This window comes from Moschus berezovskii, chromosome 4, assembly GCF_049115385.1.
Source record: "Moschus berezovskii isolate FMDL1 chromosome 4, NW_MosBer_1.0, whole genome shotgun sequence".
Lineage (NCBI taxonomy): Eukaryota > Metazoa > Chordata > Mammalia > Artiodactyla > Moschidae > Moschus > Moschus berezovskii.
The window spans coordinates 365,379-379,500 of record NC_142463.1 but is presented as its reverse complement, the minus strand read 5'-3'; the positions used below and the strand labels follow the sequence as shown (position 1 = coordinate 379,500).

The 14,122-nt window shown below is 54.7% G+C and overlaps 1 protein-coding gene across 6 annotated transcripts in view; it reads right to left on the bottom strand.

Annotated features, from left to right (window-relative positions):
* Window positions 1–6,494: 6,494 nt before the first annotated feature.
* THAP4 (THAP domain containing 4) overlaps window positions 6,495–14,122 on the bottom strand; it is a 34,827-nt gene continuing 27,199 nt past the window's right edge. For all 6 annotated transcript variants that reach the window (XM_055403888.2, XM_055403890.2, XM_055403889.2 and 3 more), the window contains one exon: window positions 6,495–6,717. In XM_055403888.2, coding sequence (XP_055259863.1) covers window positions 6,598–6,717 — 120 coding nt within the window. In that variant the 3' untranslated portion in view covers window positions 6,495–6,597. The remainder of the gene's footprint in view (window positions 6,718–14,122) is intronic.

Genomic DNA, 14,122 nt, shown 5'->3' with positions numbered 1-14,122 from the left:
TGCGTCTCCCTGTCTGAATCTGAAGCTAAGTATAAAGTCTCATGAGAGGAAGGAAAAAGCAGCCAAGAAAACCTCTCCAAGAAGAGAAAGGAGGATCTGGACCTCCCTGCCTCTGGGTCTGCACATGCACACACGCGGCCACAGGGATGTGGGCCCGCAGAGACAGACCCTGGAGCCTGGAGAACCAAGTTCACAGTGAGGCGAAGGAGACGAGGTCATCAGCAAATGATGTGACTAGCAGTCAGCACACGGGAAAAGACCACATCGAACCCAACGTCACACCAGACGTGAGACAAGTCACAATGGGCCGAAGAGCCAAGTGTGAAAACTGAAGCAAGTGCCAGGAGCAATGTGTGAATTTCTTTGTAGCTGGGAGTCTCCCCAAATGTGAGCTAAAAGCCGAGAACAAGCGATGTCCCTGGCGGCACAGAGGGTGAGGATCTGCCTGCCGGAGCAGGGGGTGGAGGTCTGACCCCGTCTGGGAGGACCCCACACGCCGCGGTGGGGCAGCGACTGAGTGCGGGCTCCGCAACAGGAGGAGCTGCCGTAAGGAGAAGCCTCTGCAGTGAAGAGCAGCCCCGCTCACTGCGGAGAGGAGACGAAAGGGCGCCGAGAAACAGTACATGAGAGTTTAAGAAACAATGAAACAAAAATCCAGGAACAAGAAAAGACAACGTACTTGATGGGGAAAGTATCTATGGCATTTATATATATGTTTATAACATATATATCAATATACTTGTTGGGAAAAGTGTTTATGACATTTATATATACGTCTATAACATATATATCAATATGCTTCATCGGAAAAAGTGTTTATATGACATTTATATATGTTTATAACATATATATCAATATACTTGATGGGAAAAGTGTTTATGACATTTAACGTATTCAAAAGCTGCTGCAGCCTGAAGCAGGAAGCAAAGGGTGGTGTGTGGGGTGGGCAGGGGGAGTGACTGGGGGCCATGGGGCTTCTTCCTGGGGTGACAGGGCTGTCCTGAAGCAGACAGAGGCGGCAGCTGCACTCCCGCGAGTGTACAAAGTGCTCAGCCTCACACTCGTGTGGACGCTGTGGAACAGTGAACTTCATGTTGCATTTCACCTGCATGAAAGGCTATAGTTGAAAATCAGGAAGATTATTTATAATTCAAAAGAACTTACTCAGCCTCAAAAGTCAAGAAGGAAAGAAAAAGCTGAAATGCAGACCCAAACTGCCCTAGGATCCCAGGACCCCAGTCCTCACCTACCAGGTTGGCCACATCCAGGTCTGACCACAGACTTGCTGGGGGCAGGGCACCTCACACTTGCCGTGGGAGGCAAACAGCACAGTGCCCATGGGGAAGGGCAATACCTGGACAAGCCCCGCGTGCGTTTGCCCTCAGACTGGTAATCCTACTTTGAGAAATCTGTCCTAAAGATACACTGGCAGAAGCCGAAAATGACACGCATGTAGTTATTCATTATGACAATATTTGATTAGCAAAAGACTGGAAACAGCCCAGAGGCCCAGCATCAAGGCATCTGCTGATGGACTGTGGCGGACCTGCCTGGGGGGGCTCTTCACCCACGTGAAGCAAAATGCAGCTGGCTTTACAGGGTTTCTTTCTTTGCTTGTGTATCTGGCAGCTCTGGGCCCTTGCTGGGCCGGGCTTTGCTCCTCCTTGCGGTGCGTGGGATCTTTAGTCGCAACATCTGGATTCTCAGTTGGAGCACATGAGGTCTAGTTCCCTGACCAGGGACGGAACCCAGGCCCTCTGCGCCAGGAGTGCAGAGTCCCAGTCCCTCCACCTGGGAAGTCCCTGTTTTACACTATTGACAACAGGGTCAGTCCCGTGTTTTGCATAAGGAAAGCTAACTTAAGAGAAACAGTCAATTTTAGAAATAAACAAATGAGTTTGTATGCTGATTTGGTGACATAAGCAGCCAGAGAAATTAGTTATTCCAACTATAATATTTTTTAACATTATATACTCAGTGTGATAGCTGTAAAAAAATAGCAAAACACTGACCTCAATTAGTAGTCTTATTGACACTATTACTATTCTGAATTAATCATGTGTCCCGCGGTGGTTTGGTTGCTCGGTTCTGTCCAACTCTGTGACCCCACTAGACCCCAGGCTCTAGTTGTGAGCACTAATCACTCACTCCTGTCTAACTCTTTGCAATATCATGGAATATAGCCTGCCAGGCTTTTCTGTCCATAGAATTTTTCAAGCTAAAATACTGGGGCTGGTTGCCATTTCCTTCTGTGGCAGGCTCCCCAACTCGGCACTGAGCCTGGATCTCCTGTGTCTCCTGCATTGGTGGGTGAATTCCTTACCCCTGAGCCATCAGGAAGTCCTGTGTGTCCTGCAGGAGAAAGCAAATAATGATAAACAAAAGAGTTTTTCTTAAAAGAGGTGAAACAAGAATTTAAGAAATTTTATAACCTAAGAATCAGAATTGGAAATGTCAGTTGGATGCACAGTTGTTTTTTCTTTCTTTCTCAAAGAATACACGTATCCCATGCTGAAGCACTATGGAGTGGATGGCCATGCGATGGCAAATAGCTCAGTGGAAAAACCTGAGAAAACTTCGTAAAGGGAGTTGATCCTGCCCAGGCCTCTCACTCCCACCCCCGCTGGAGAGGAGGGAGGTGCTGGGGCAGGAAGTGGGCAGAGGCCATCAGGGTCTCCGTCCGGCTAACTGTAGGGTCACGTGGGCCCCTCCGTCTGCCAGAGACTGGACTTGACTAGATAGCATCAAACATACCAGGAGTGTTGGGTTTGTAGCAGAAGCAGGAGGGGTGGAGGGAGGCGTGGCGTGAGCAGGCTGGTCCCGGGCTAGCCCCGGCGTCCCTGCACGCTTGCTCTAACACTGGACGGGTGGGGGAAGAGACGAGCGTTTCTGCTGGCTCCGGCATGAACTGTTTCAGAGGAACCCAACCTGAGCCTAACTGGATAGAGGGAAGATTTTCTAAGAGAATTCTGCCACCAGATGCAGGCATGAGGACAGGGTTAGGAGACGGCCCTTGGGCAGCTCTGCGGAGGGGCTGATCCAAGCGGGTGGGGTGTGAGAAACTGAGAACGAAGCAGGCAGGCTGCCACCGTCTGTGCTGTGGCATCAGCCCTGTGAGGCGGGCGGACACTGCATGGGTAAACCGCCGGGCAGCCCTTGGGAAGGGTGGTCCTCCCTCCAGGCTGCAGGCAACAGGGCAGAGGAACAAGGAAGGGGCTGGGAATGCCCTCGTTCCCAGCCCCGTCAGCGGCATGGTTGGGTACGGAGAGGAAGGCCACCAGAGGACTGTGTGGCCATCTGCTTCTGTCTGTGTCATGCCCCACCGTCTCTGCTCTGCTCTGGGGCTGCCCACCCCTCCGCACCCAGCTGTGAGAAGGGAGGAGTCTGCAGTGTAGCAGGGAGGGAGTGGGCTTCTTCGGTGCTCCCAGGTCCTCTTACCATCATTCCAGCAACAGAGATGGCTCTGGCCTCAGCCTCCAGGCTCCCTTGGAGCTGTTGTCTGAATGTCTGTCTTCCCCCAAGTTCATACGCTGAAATCCTAACCTCAACATCATGGGAGAAGAAGGTGTGGCCTCGGGGGGACTAGGTCCTAAAGTCACCTAGTGACTGGGATGAGTGCCTGTCTGGGTGACCCCAGAGAGCCAGCCCAGCCCTCCCACACGTGAGGTCCAGTGGGCAGCTGTCCAGGAGAAAAGTCCCTTGTCAGCCAGTCACTAGCACCGTGGTCCTGGGCCTCCAGGACACTGACAAGTAAATTCCTGTTGGTTAAAAGCCAGCCAGTCCGTGGACCGTCAGAGAGTCATTAGAGACGTAACAAGTACCTAAACGTGTGGAGGTGGCTTTGGGACTCAGAGGTGGGAAGAGTTTGAAGACGGATGCTAGAAAGCATCCAGTGCTGCGAACGCACGGTTGGGCGATGCTGGGGACCCGAGAAGAGAGGAGAGCAGTGCAAGAAACCTCAGTCTTCCTAGAGAATACCCGAGTGGCCTGAGCAGAACGTGGGGAGGAACATGGATGTGTTGACTTGGACAATAAAACAGTCAACTTTTTATCAACACAGTGGGTTTATTCAGGAACAGCAAAGTGTTGCGTTTCAGGTCAGAAACGGGGGTGAACGATAGGCAAGCCCAGGGAAGAGGAGAGGAAGCTCTTTTATAGGAGACGGAGGCCGGAGGGGCTGCTGTCAACAGTCCACTGGAGGCACCGGGGCCTGAGGCATGGAGGCTTCTCATTGGCTGGGCTGTTGCTGGGCAGGGAGAAACCCCTCCCCCTGTGGGTGGTGACCGGCTTCTGGCTGGAGGCCAGGTGGTCCCCTCCTGTGGTGACATCCAGCGGGGCTGGCTGAGAGTGCCTCCTTGGGGCCTGCCCACTCAACACTTTTTAAATTAACACAATGTTTTGGCCATGCTGTGCAACTGGTGGGATTTTAGTTTCCTGCCCAGGGATTGGCCCAGGCCCTGGGCGGTAACAGCAGGGTACCATTGGACCACTAGGGAATTCCCTCCCGGCTCCAGTTTAGCAAGGCTTCCATCTACTAACTTGGACAGGTGTAAAGGCCAGTCAGATGAGATTTCAGATGGAAACGGGGACTTCTGTCAAGTGCTTGGCTATTGTGTGTCCTAGGCTGCAGGCAGGAAGAGCTTGTGAACAGTGACCCGGGCGTCCAGCTGGGAGTTTCCAAGCAAAGTGCAAGTGCCTTGTTTCCCTAGGACAGTTAGAGCCAAAAAGATGTGAAGACAGAGCTGTCGGCCAGGAAGAAAACCCTCAGCCTACTGACATTGAGTGGTAAGAAAGCTCGTTCAGACAGATCACAAAGTGTGGCCCAACTTGATAAGGAGGTTGGTACTCATCAGCGACAAGCAGAGCCCCCAAACAGCAGGGTGACAGGCAGCCACCTAAACCAAAGTCAGGGCCTGACGTCCGGACTATGGAGAAATGACTCCCAAGGCATGTCAGAGATTGTGAGGTGGGGCGTCTGTCCACGGGGCCCAGGGGGTAAGGCTGTGCCTGCCCTCACAGTCTTGTGGACGGCAGAGGTGGCTGCCACCTGGAGGGGGTTTCTGTCTCCGCCAGCATTCAGGACACAACAGCCCTGGGGCCTTGCTGGTTGCCATTGTGTTGCTAACTTGCGTCCCATTCTTTGCGACCACACGGACGGCCTTGCTACCTTCCCTGGGCTCTGAAGGATGGGGCCACCTGGAGCCTCAGGTTCACGACCTCGGCAGAGCCCCACTATGGGGACCCCAGATGGGGGGCTCAGGGAGGACAGGCCTGGGCCACGGGGGTCCCCCTGCAGCCCGGAGTTCCTGGACTCGCTCGGGCCCTGCCACGCCCTCCTTTCCTGTTTCGCCTCGTGGAGGGGCATAGGCCGTCCTGTTCGCCCCACACTGTCGCCTGTCAGGGGTGCGCGGCATGTCTGGGTGCACAGCTGGACTGCCTCGGGACGAACCACGGCTCGAGCCCCTACAGACCTCCCCTTCCCCGGGCGCCCAGCAGGGCCGCCACGCCCCAGGCATGGGGGTGCTGGCCGGCCCCTCCTCGTACTCCAGGCGCTGGCACCCCAGCCCCCGCGGTGCCTGTGCCCCCGGGTGTGTGACGGCCGTGAGGCTGCGGCGCGGACCCTGCCCTCGAGCACAGCGCCCTCGCCCTGTGTCTCCGTACTTTCCTGGGGAAGCCAGTTGCGCCCCTGTCCCCTCCAGGAGGGAGAAATAGGGAGGAGGAGGGCGTGGTGGAGACCGAGCCGTTAGGAAGAAAGAGAAAGGCTTTTTCTGCTTTTGTGCACAGGCTGAAGCGCTGAGACAGGTGGCACTGTATGGAATTCACCACGAGACGCTCCAGCCACCAGAAGGGAGAGTGTGCGAACCACAGGTGCGGGGCCCGCGCTGGCGGATGCGGGCGCGGGTGGAGGGCCAGCGTGTGTGTGGACAACTCCACTGGAAACAGGACAAACGCAGGTGCGTTACTGAGAATCAGGTCTCATTCACGCAACGACGCTGAGGCTCACAGCCCGCCTCGTGCCTTGGGAATGCCCTCTGTCCACTAGGAAATGGGGGCCTTGTGTGCTCAGCTCTTAAAAGTAACCTGTGTCTTCAGCTTATTCCTGACTGCCGAAGACTCCTCAGTGTTTTGGTGGTGGTTTAGCTGCTAAGCTGTGTCCGACTCTTGCGATCCCATGGACTGTAGCCCACCAGCTCCTCTGTCCATGGGATTTTCCAGGCAAGAATACTAGAGTGAGTTGCCATTTCTGTTTCCAGGGGATCTTCCAGACCCAGGAATTGAACCCAGGTCTCCTGCACCGCAGGAGGATTCCTGCATTGCAGGCGGATTCTTTCCTGACTGAGCTATGAGAGAAGCATCTTGTCAAAACTGCAGGAAAAAATGAGAGAATGTCACCCCTTTTAAATTTTTCAGGGAAGACTCTGAAAACAAATTCTTCACCAGCAGATGAAAGAAATGTAGTCTACACAAGTGATAATATTGAAAATGCTCACCCATAAAAATAAAGGCCTTTTATTTGGTTTCTCTATGCCATTACAGGAGACGCGGCCACACCCACGCCTGCGGTGCAGGTCCCCAGGCAGGCAGCCCCGCCCGGGGTCATGGGGTCACCTTCCTGTACGTGACGTGCAGATGCTGAGTCAGGGGCTGTGTAGTGGTTGCCATGGAGACTGTCTGTTCAAGTTTGCCTTCAGAATTCAGCCTGAATTTTCGGGTAATCTGAGCAGAAGAAAACAAACACTTTTGTTTTTATCATCCAAAGATTCCACAAGGGCTGCCAGGCCAGCACAGGCCACGTGCTCCTGCAGCGGCAGCAATATCCATCTTGGCAGTCAGGGGCCCGCGAGCCGGGCAGTGCCCCTGCCAGGGGGCAACAGACCCTTGGCTGGCAGCCCCAATGGCCATCCTCACCCCCAGCCTGCGCCCTCTCCCGCCCCCCAGCTGCCCCAGGAGACTGGAAGCGAGCACGGACACTGTCCTGCTGTCTGGCCACAGGCTGACCCCCAGGGTGTCTTTTCAACTCCTCCTGCTTTCTCTCCACAGCTGGCTCAGAAGCTGGAGATATGACCCCACTCCCCCAGCTCCAGATCTCCAATAAGAACACAGACCTGAGGCAACCAAGCCCCAGAAGGGAACCCATTTGCCGCCAAGGTCTGTTAACACTGGGCCTCTCAGGCGGCGCTCGTGGTGAAGAACCTGCCTGCCGATGCAGGAGGCGGAAAAGACCATTCACAGAGGGAGAGCACCTCCAGCTGCTGTCACCTGGTGCCCAGAGTGGGGCTGGGGGCCCCCTAGCGTCAGAACAGGCGTGCTGGCCAGGCCAGGCAACCACTTTTCACTCACCAGCCCTCCGCAGAGAAAAAAGCAAAGCCAGATTTCAGAGCATCCGTTTAAAGGCCTCAGAGAACCAGCCGGGCTGCAAGGCCACAGTCTCGGGCAGAAGGGCGTGCCGGGGAGACAGCCTGGAGCAGCTGCCCCCCAGGCCTGCGTGGAGGCCACCTGGAGCCTGGGGAGCAGGCAGGGGCACCCGAGCCCCGGGGCTGCGCGGCACGGGTCGGGACCCCTGCAGGACTGCACCCCGGAGTCAGAGTTACCCAGAAACACACGGGCAGGTCCAGTTTCAAAAGCTCTGTCTCTAGCGAGCAGGAGCTGCACTTCCTGGCCCAACCGTGAGAAGCAGGGATCTGCCGGCTGCGGGAGGTAACATCAAGCAAAGCCTCACGTCATGCACTGTTCCCATACACGAGTCTGCAATTCAGGAACGTCACAGAAGGGATGGAACCAGAGAACAACAGAGGAACATCCTCAAAGCCATGAAAATGACCATCCCCCTGGTGTTCTGGCTGCAAAACACCCTTCAAAGATGACAACAAAACAGACACTTTCAAAGATTAAGAGAATTCATCACCAGGAGGACCCCCATCTTCCTTACAGAAAATACTAGAAGAAGTTTTTCAGATTTTAAAGAGAGACGTGTGGAACCCTGTGACACACAGTCAGACCCCTGTGCGGTCTCGTGTTTGCGTGAGGGCAGAAGGGGTGGCAGCGGAGGCCACACGGTCAGGGGTCCAGGCCCGTCCCCCTCCAGGCTGCTGGAGACGTGGGGGCTCAGGCGCGACCCACATCTGTGGCCTCAGAATCGCTCCCCTGTGCCCAGGGCAACCCCTACACCATGGTCTGCGCGTCCCCATCCTGGGGTCCTCCCACGGCCTGCCAGCGTCCCGGCTAGCGCGCCATCCTCTCTGAGGCCAGGGTGATGAGGTGGCAGAGGGTGGGACAGAGGCGGCCTGGATTGGCGGTGGTCAGAGGGAGGAGGGGCAGTGGGCACTGTCACCCCGGGCGCGGCTCTGGCCATGTAGGGCTAAGTCTGGACCTGCGCCCCTGGAGCCACAATGCATGGCAGACAGGTGCACAGGAACAGTCTGGGTCCCCGCACCGTGTGCCCAGTTTCCACAGTACAGCAGCTCCCTGTTCCAGATCCATCAGCCCCAGGGCCCTGGACACCCGCGGGCACCGTGGGACACTGGCCCCTGGCCCTCCCACTGGACACCCACTGCCACACTGCAGGCAGGGCACAGTGGGACACAGGAGACACCTCCCCGGGGATTGCAGGTTGGGCCCCCGTGCTGCAGGCCTTTCCAGGGCAAAGGGGAGATGTCTGCTCATCTGTCACACAGAGCCTGCCCAACGGGCTGAGGCAGCGTCTGGCTTCTCAGCAGGGGCGGGGCGCCCAGAACCCGCAGTCCCCTCTTCAGGTGCACCACACGTGTCCCGAGTGTGGCCTCTCCCGTGGCCTTCAGCTGAAAGCTGTGAACACCCAGTAGCAGCCACCTCGCCCCGCAGCCCGTCGCCGGGCAGCAGGAAGCAGCAGACAGTCCTGGGGGCCCCCAGCCCCAGGCCCCACCGAGGAGGGTGAGGGACGGCTGCCCACCCGGAAGCGTACTCGGGGCTCTGCTCACATGGCCCGCCACCAAGCAGGTCTGCAGGGGTCACCTGCTCGGCTCCGCTGGGCTGTGGCCCCTTGGGTGCAGTTTTTTGCGCTCTTTCCCCTGCGAATCACAGTTCTCCGGAAGAACCCACAATTGGGGCAAGTTGTGCCTCACATCGCTCACGCCCCGTGGCCAGTGCTGGGATCGCCAACAGCGATGGGCGGTCACCCCACGTCTCCGCTCAGGGTGAGGATCCCTCTGGGCTGCAGACTGATCTCCTTCAAATAAGGCAGGGCTGGAAGCAGCTGTCTGCCTCTACAGCCTCAAAGCGGAGCTTGTTCGGGCTCCGGGGTGCTCGGAGCCATGGGGGCCTCCTTCTGCAGAGAAGCCTGTCCAGTTGGGAGCTCAACTCTGCTGGCAGACGATGGGTCAGCAGGCCCGGGAGCCTCAGAGGCACAGGAAGAGACTGTGATGCCGACGCGCATGCCCACGTCAGCCAAGCGAGCACGGCCTCCACGGCACAGACCCAGAGACGTGACTGCAAAGGTGAGTCTGACACCAGAACTCCTCAGCGTTTAACACTTTCTCAGAGTGGGCTTCTCTTCTTCCTGTTATGGCGTGTCCACACAGTCAAAGGCTTTAGCGCAGTCAATGAAGCAGAAGTAGATACTTTTCTGGAATTCCTTTGCTTTCTCTTTGATCCAGAGGATGTTGGCAATTTGATCTCTGGTTCTTCTGCCTTTTCTAAATCCAGCTTGAGCATCTGGAAGTTCTTGGTTCATGTATTGTTGAAGCCTGGCTTCAAGGATTTTGAACATTACTTTGCTATCATGTGAGATGAGTGCAATTGTGCGATAGTTTGAGCATTCTTTGGCATTGCCTTTCTTTGGGACTGGAATGAAAATTGACCTTTTCCAGTCCTGTGGCCACTGCTGAATTTTCTAGATTTACTGGCATATTGAGTACAGCACGTTCATAGCATCATCTTTCAGGATTTGAAATGGCTCAACTGGAATTCCATCACCTCCCCTAGCTTTGTTCGTAGTGATGCTTTCTAAGGCCCACTTGACTTACATTCCAAGATGTCTGGCTCTAGGTGAGTGATCCCACCATCGTGATTATCTGGATCGTGAAGATCTTTTTTGTACAGTTCTTCTGTGTGTTCTTGCCACCTCTTCTTAATATCTTCTGCTTCTGTTAGGTCCATACCATTTCTATCCTTTATCGACCCCATCTTTGCATGAAATGTTCCCTTGGTATCTCTAACTTTCTTGATGAGATCTCTGGTCTTTCCCATTCTACTGTTTTCCTCTATTTCTTTGCACTCATCACTGAGGAAGGCTTTCTGATCTCTCCTTGCTGTCCTTTGAAACTCTGCATTCAGATGGGTGTATCTTTCCCTTTCTCCTTTTCCTTTAACTTCTTTTCTTAGCTATTTGTAGGGCAGGTCAAGAAGAATAGTTAGAACCAGACATGAAACAATGGACTGGTTCAAAAAGGGGTATGACAAGGCTGTATAGTCATCCTGCTTATTTAATGTCATGCAAAATGCTGGGCTGGATGAGTCAAAAGCTGGAGTCAAGATTTCCAGGAGAAATAACAACCTCAGATAGGCAGATAATACCACCCTAATTGCAGATGGTGAAGAGGAACTAAAGAACCTCTTGTTGAGGGTGAAAGAGGAGAGTAAAAAAGCTGGCTTAAACTTGACATTCAAAAAACTAAGACCATGGATGGCATCCAGTCCCATCACTTCATGGCAAACAGATGGAGAAAAAGCAGAAACAGTGACATTCTCCTGGGCTTCAAAATCACTGCGGACGGTGACTGCAACCACAAAATTAGAAGACACTTACTCTGTGGAAGAAAAGCTATGACAAACCTAGACAGCGTATTAAAAAGCAGAGACATCACTTTGCCAACAAAGGTCCGTCTTGTCAAGGTGAGTTTTTCCAGTGGTCGTGTATAGAATTGAGTGTTGGGCCATAAAGAAGGATGAATGGCAAAGAATTGATGCTTTTGAACTGTGGTGTTGGAGAAGACTCTTGAGAGTCCCTTGGACTGCAAGGAGATCCAACCAGTCCATCCTAAAGATCAGTCCTCAATGTTCATTGGAAGGACTGATGCTGAAGCTGAAGCCCCAATACTTTGGCCGCCTGATGGGAAGAGCTGACCCACTGGAAAAGACCCTGATGCTGGGAAAGACTGAAGGCAGGAGGAGAAGGGGACGACAGAGGACGAGATGTTGGGATGGCCTCACTGACTCAGTGGACATGAGCTTGAGCGTGCTGTGCAGACAGTGCAGGATAGGGTTGCCGCTGCAGTGCATGGGGTTGCAAAGAGCTGGCTCTGACTTCGTGACTGAATGACACCAGTGTCTTGTCCAGCAGGGAAAAATGTGGAGGAGGACAGGCCGGGACAGAGCAGGATATATTTGACTTTATTCGAGGTCCTAAAATAAACCAGGCCGCCACTGCTCACGACGCGTGAGGCGTAAGTGAGGGGCTGAGCCATGGACACAGGAGCAGATACACACAGGCACCAGCTGCTGGGGCACTCCCGCGAGCCTCCAGCGTTTCTGTCGCTGGTGAACCCCACACCTGCTCCTTCCCCCGCTCTGCCCCTGCTTTACTGAGCTGAAACTGATATGTAACACTGTCCAGGTTCAAGTTCAAACGTGATCACTTGACACGTGCATACGGCCCAATGTTTACCACAATACGGTTAGTGAACACATCTTTCCTGAGTGTGGTGAGATCGTGTGAGGCCCACTCTCTTAGCAAACTTCACAAATGCAGTGGAGCACCGTTCCCTGCCGCACCGTGCTGTCCGCAGCACGCCCAGACCCGACTCATCTGCCACCTGAAAGCTCATGTTCACTGGGCAACGCCTGTCCCCTTCCCCACCTTCTTGTCTGTCTGTGTGAGTCTCTTTTTTACAATTTCATATATAAATGAAGTCACGCAGCACCTGTCTTGACATTTCACTTAACACAGTATCCTTAAGGGTGACCCATCTTGCTGCAAATGGCAGAACCTCCTCTTTCCACGGCCGCGTCACACGCCTCTGTGGTGTGTGGGTGACACTCCGTCCTCGTCATCCACTTACCTGCAGATGCAGAGGCAGCTCCTCATTGGCATCATGTGGGCTCCTGACCCGGTGAAGGTGTGCCCTTGCCCCAGCAGGTTCCGTGAGCACAATCTGTTTTACAGCCATGGAGACAGCTCATGATTGTAACCACCCGCTCCCCAAGGCCAACAGGACAGGAGATCCCTGGAGGGGAGTGCTGAGAAGCAGGGGAAGCAAACATAAAAAAGGCCCAGAACCAGAAAGGTGAGAACCCGCGCGCTGGAGAGAGAGGAAGAAGCCCAGGGAACCGAGTGACAGAGGAAGCAGCCGGAGAAGAGCGGAAGGACACGGCGAAGCCCGCTGCGCGCCTAACAGGGGCTGTGGAGGGAAGGCGGTCACAGTGCGGCACCAGGCACCCGAAGCAACAGCAGCTCCAAACGCCCACCGCCGGCGAGAAAAGCCACGGGCATTACAGCCCTGGGCTTCGCGACGGGGCGGCCGCCGTCAGGGCCCCACTAACGTGACTGCGGGGTTAACAGGCTGGCGTCCCCTCAGCCTGCTTCGGATTTCCTTCTGCCCCTTTCAGGAGCTAGACGGCAAAGGCTGGGATGCTCAGAAATAACGGCACAAATGGGAAGTCAGGCCTGCACACGGTGGGAGGCTCGGGAGAGACCCGGGCAGACCTGAAGTTCACCTGCTGGGCACCTCACCAGCACAGAGACGCCAACGCTGATGAGAGGCCCAGAGAGCCAACAAGACCAATAATGCGCCCAGCAAGCCCCCGAAGAGGGGCTCTTGTCTCCAGTCACCACACAAGCAGACCCACACGCCCAGTGGTCAGAAACAACACAATCGCAGGGCACATGAAGAAACAGGGAAGTACGGCCCATTTAAAGGGAAAATGACCACAGAAACTGCTCAACAAACACATGCCAGGATCTCAAAGATGCTCTAAGAACTGAAGGAAGACGTGGAGAAGCTCACGAAAGTAGCATATGAACAAAATTAAAATACTGATAAAGAGACAGAAAACTAAACCAGGAAAAAGTTTTGAGGCTGAAGAGCACGACAGCATGAAAAGTTCACCCGAGGGGCCTGGAGGCGGTCAAGCAGGCCGAGGAAGACAGGACGGGAGCAGCTCTAGGGGAGCAGGGAGAAGCAGGCCGAGGGAGATGCGGTGGACCGATCCGCCCGCCTCGGAGCTGCTGCACGGCTCACAAGCGAAGGCCTGTGCTGGCGTCGCGCCGGCTTCCCAAACACATTTGCTCACTTTGGTCTACGTTTTCCCTTTTGGCTTTCTCACATTTCAAACTGTTTCATTACTATTCTACTTGCAGTGGCATCTGTGACGAGTGAGCTCTGATGTCACAGCTGTGACTTGCTGAAGGGTCAGATGGTGGCGTTGTTAGCAGTAAGGTGTGTGTATACACTTAGACATAATACTGCCGCACACTTGATAGAGTAACTGTGTGCACTGGGAAAGCAGAAATTCTTGTGCCTTGCTTTACCGTGACATTGACTTCCCTGAGGCGGTCGGGGCTGAACTGCAACCTCTCCAAGCTGGGCCTATAAACAGAAACTTGCAGAGAGCTCAGGGAACCCCACCAGGATGAACTCTGACTGACACACATGGACATTATAGTCAAATTTAAAGCCCAAACCAGAGAATCTTGAAAGAAGCATGAGAAGAACGACTTGCCAGAGACAGGACATCCTCACTCACACTGTCGGCAGGCTCTTGTCAGAAAGCACGGAGGCCAGAAGGCAGCGAACTGATACAGGCAAAGTCCTGAAAGAGGACGCTGCCGCCCGAGAACCCTGTGTTCAAGACAACCGTCCTGCAAAGGGAGGGGCAACCAGGACGTCCGCAGACCACGAGCTGCGGGGCTGCTCCCCCAGCAGATGGCCCGGCAAGAAACGCTGCACGGGGTCCTGCAGGCGAAATGCAAGGACAGCAGATGCAACCTGGAGAGCCAGACAATGCTGTCAGGTAAGGGGAGCACGTGGCGAGCTACGAAAGCTGTTACCGCAGCAACTTCAGGTCAGTTAAGCACGTCACATGCGATCCCCACCGTAACCACAAAGGAAACATCCACAGAATACACACGAAAGGAAGAGAGAAGGGA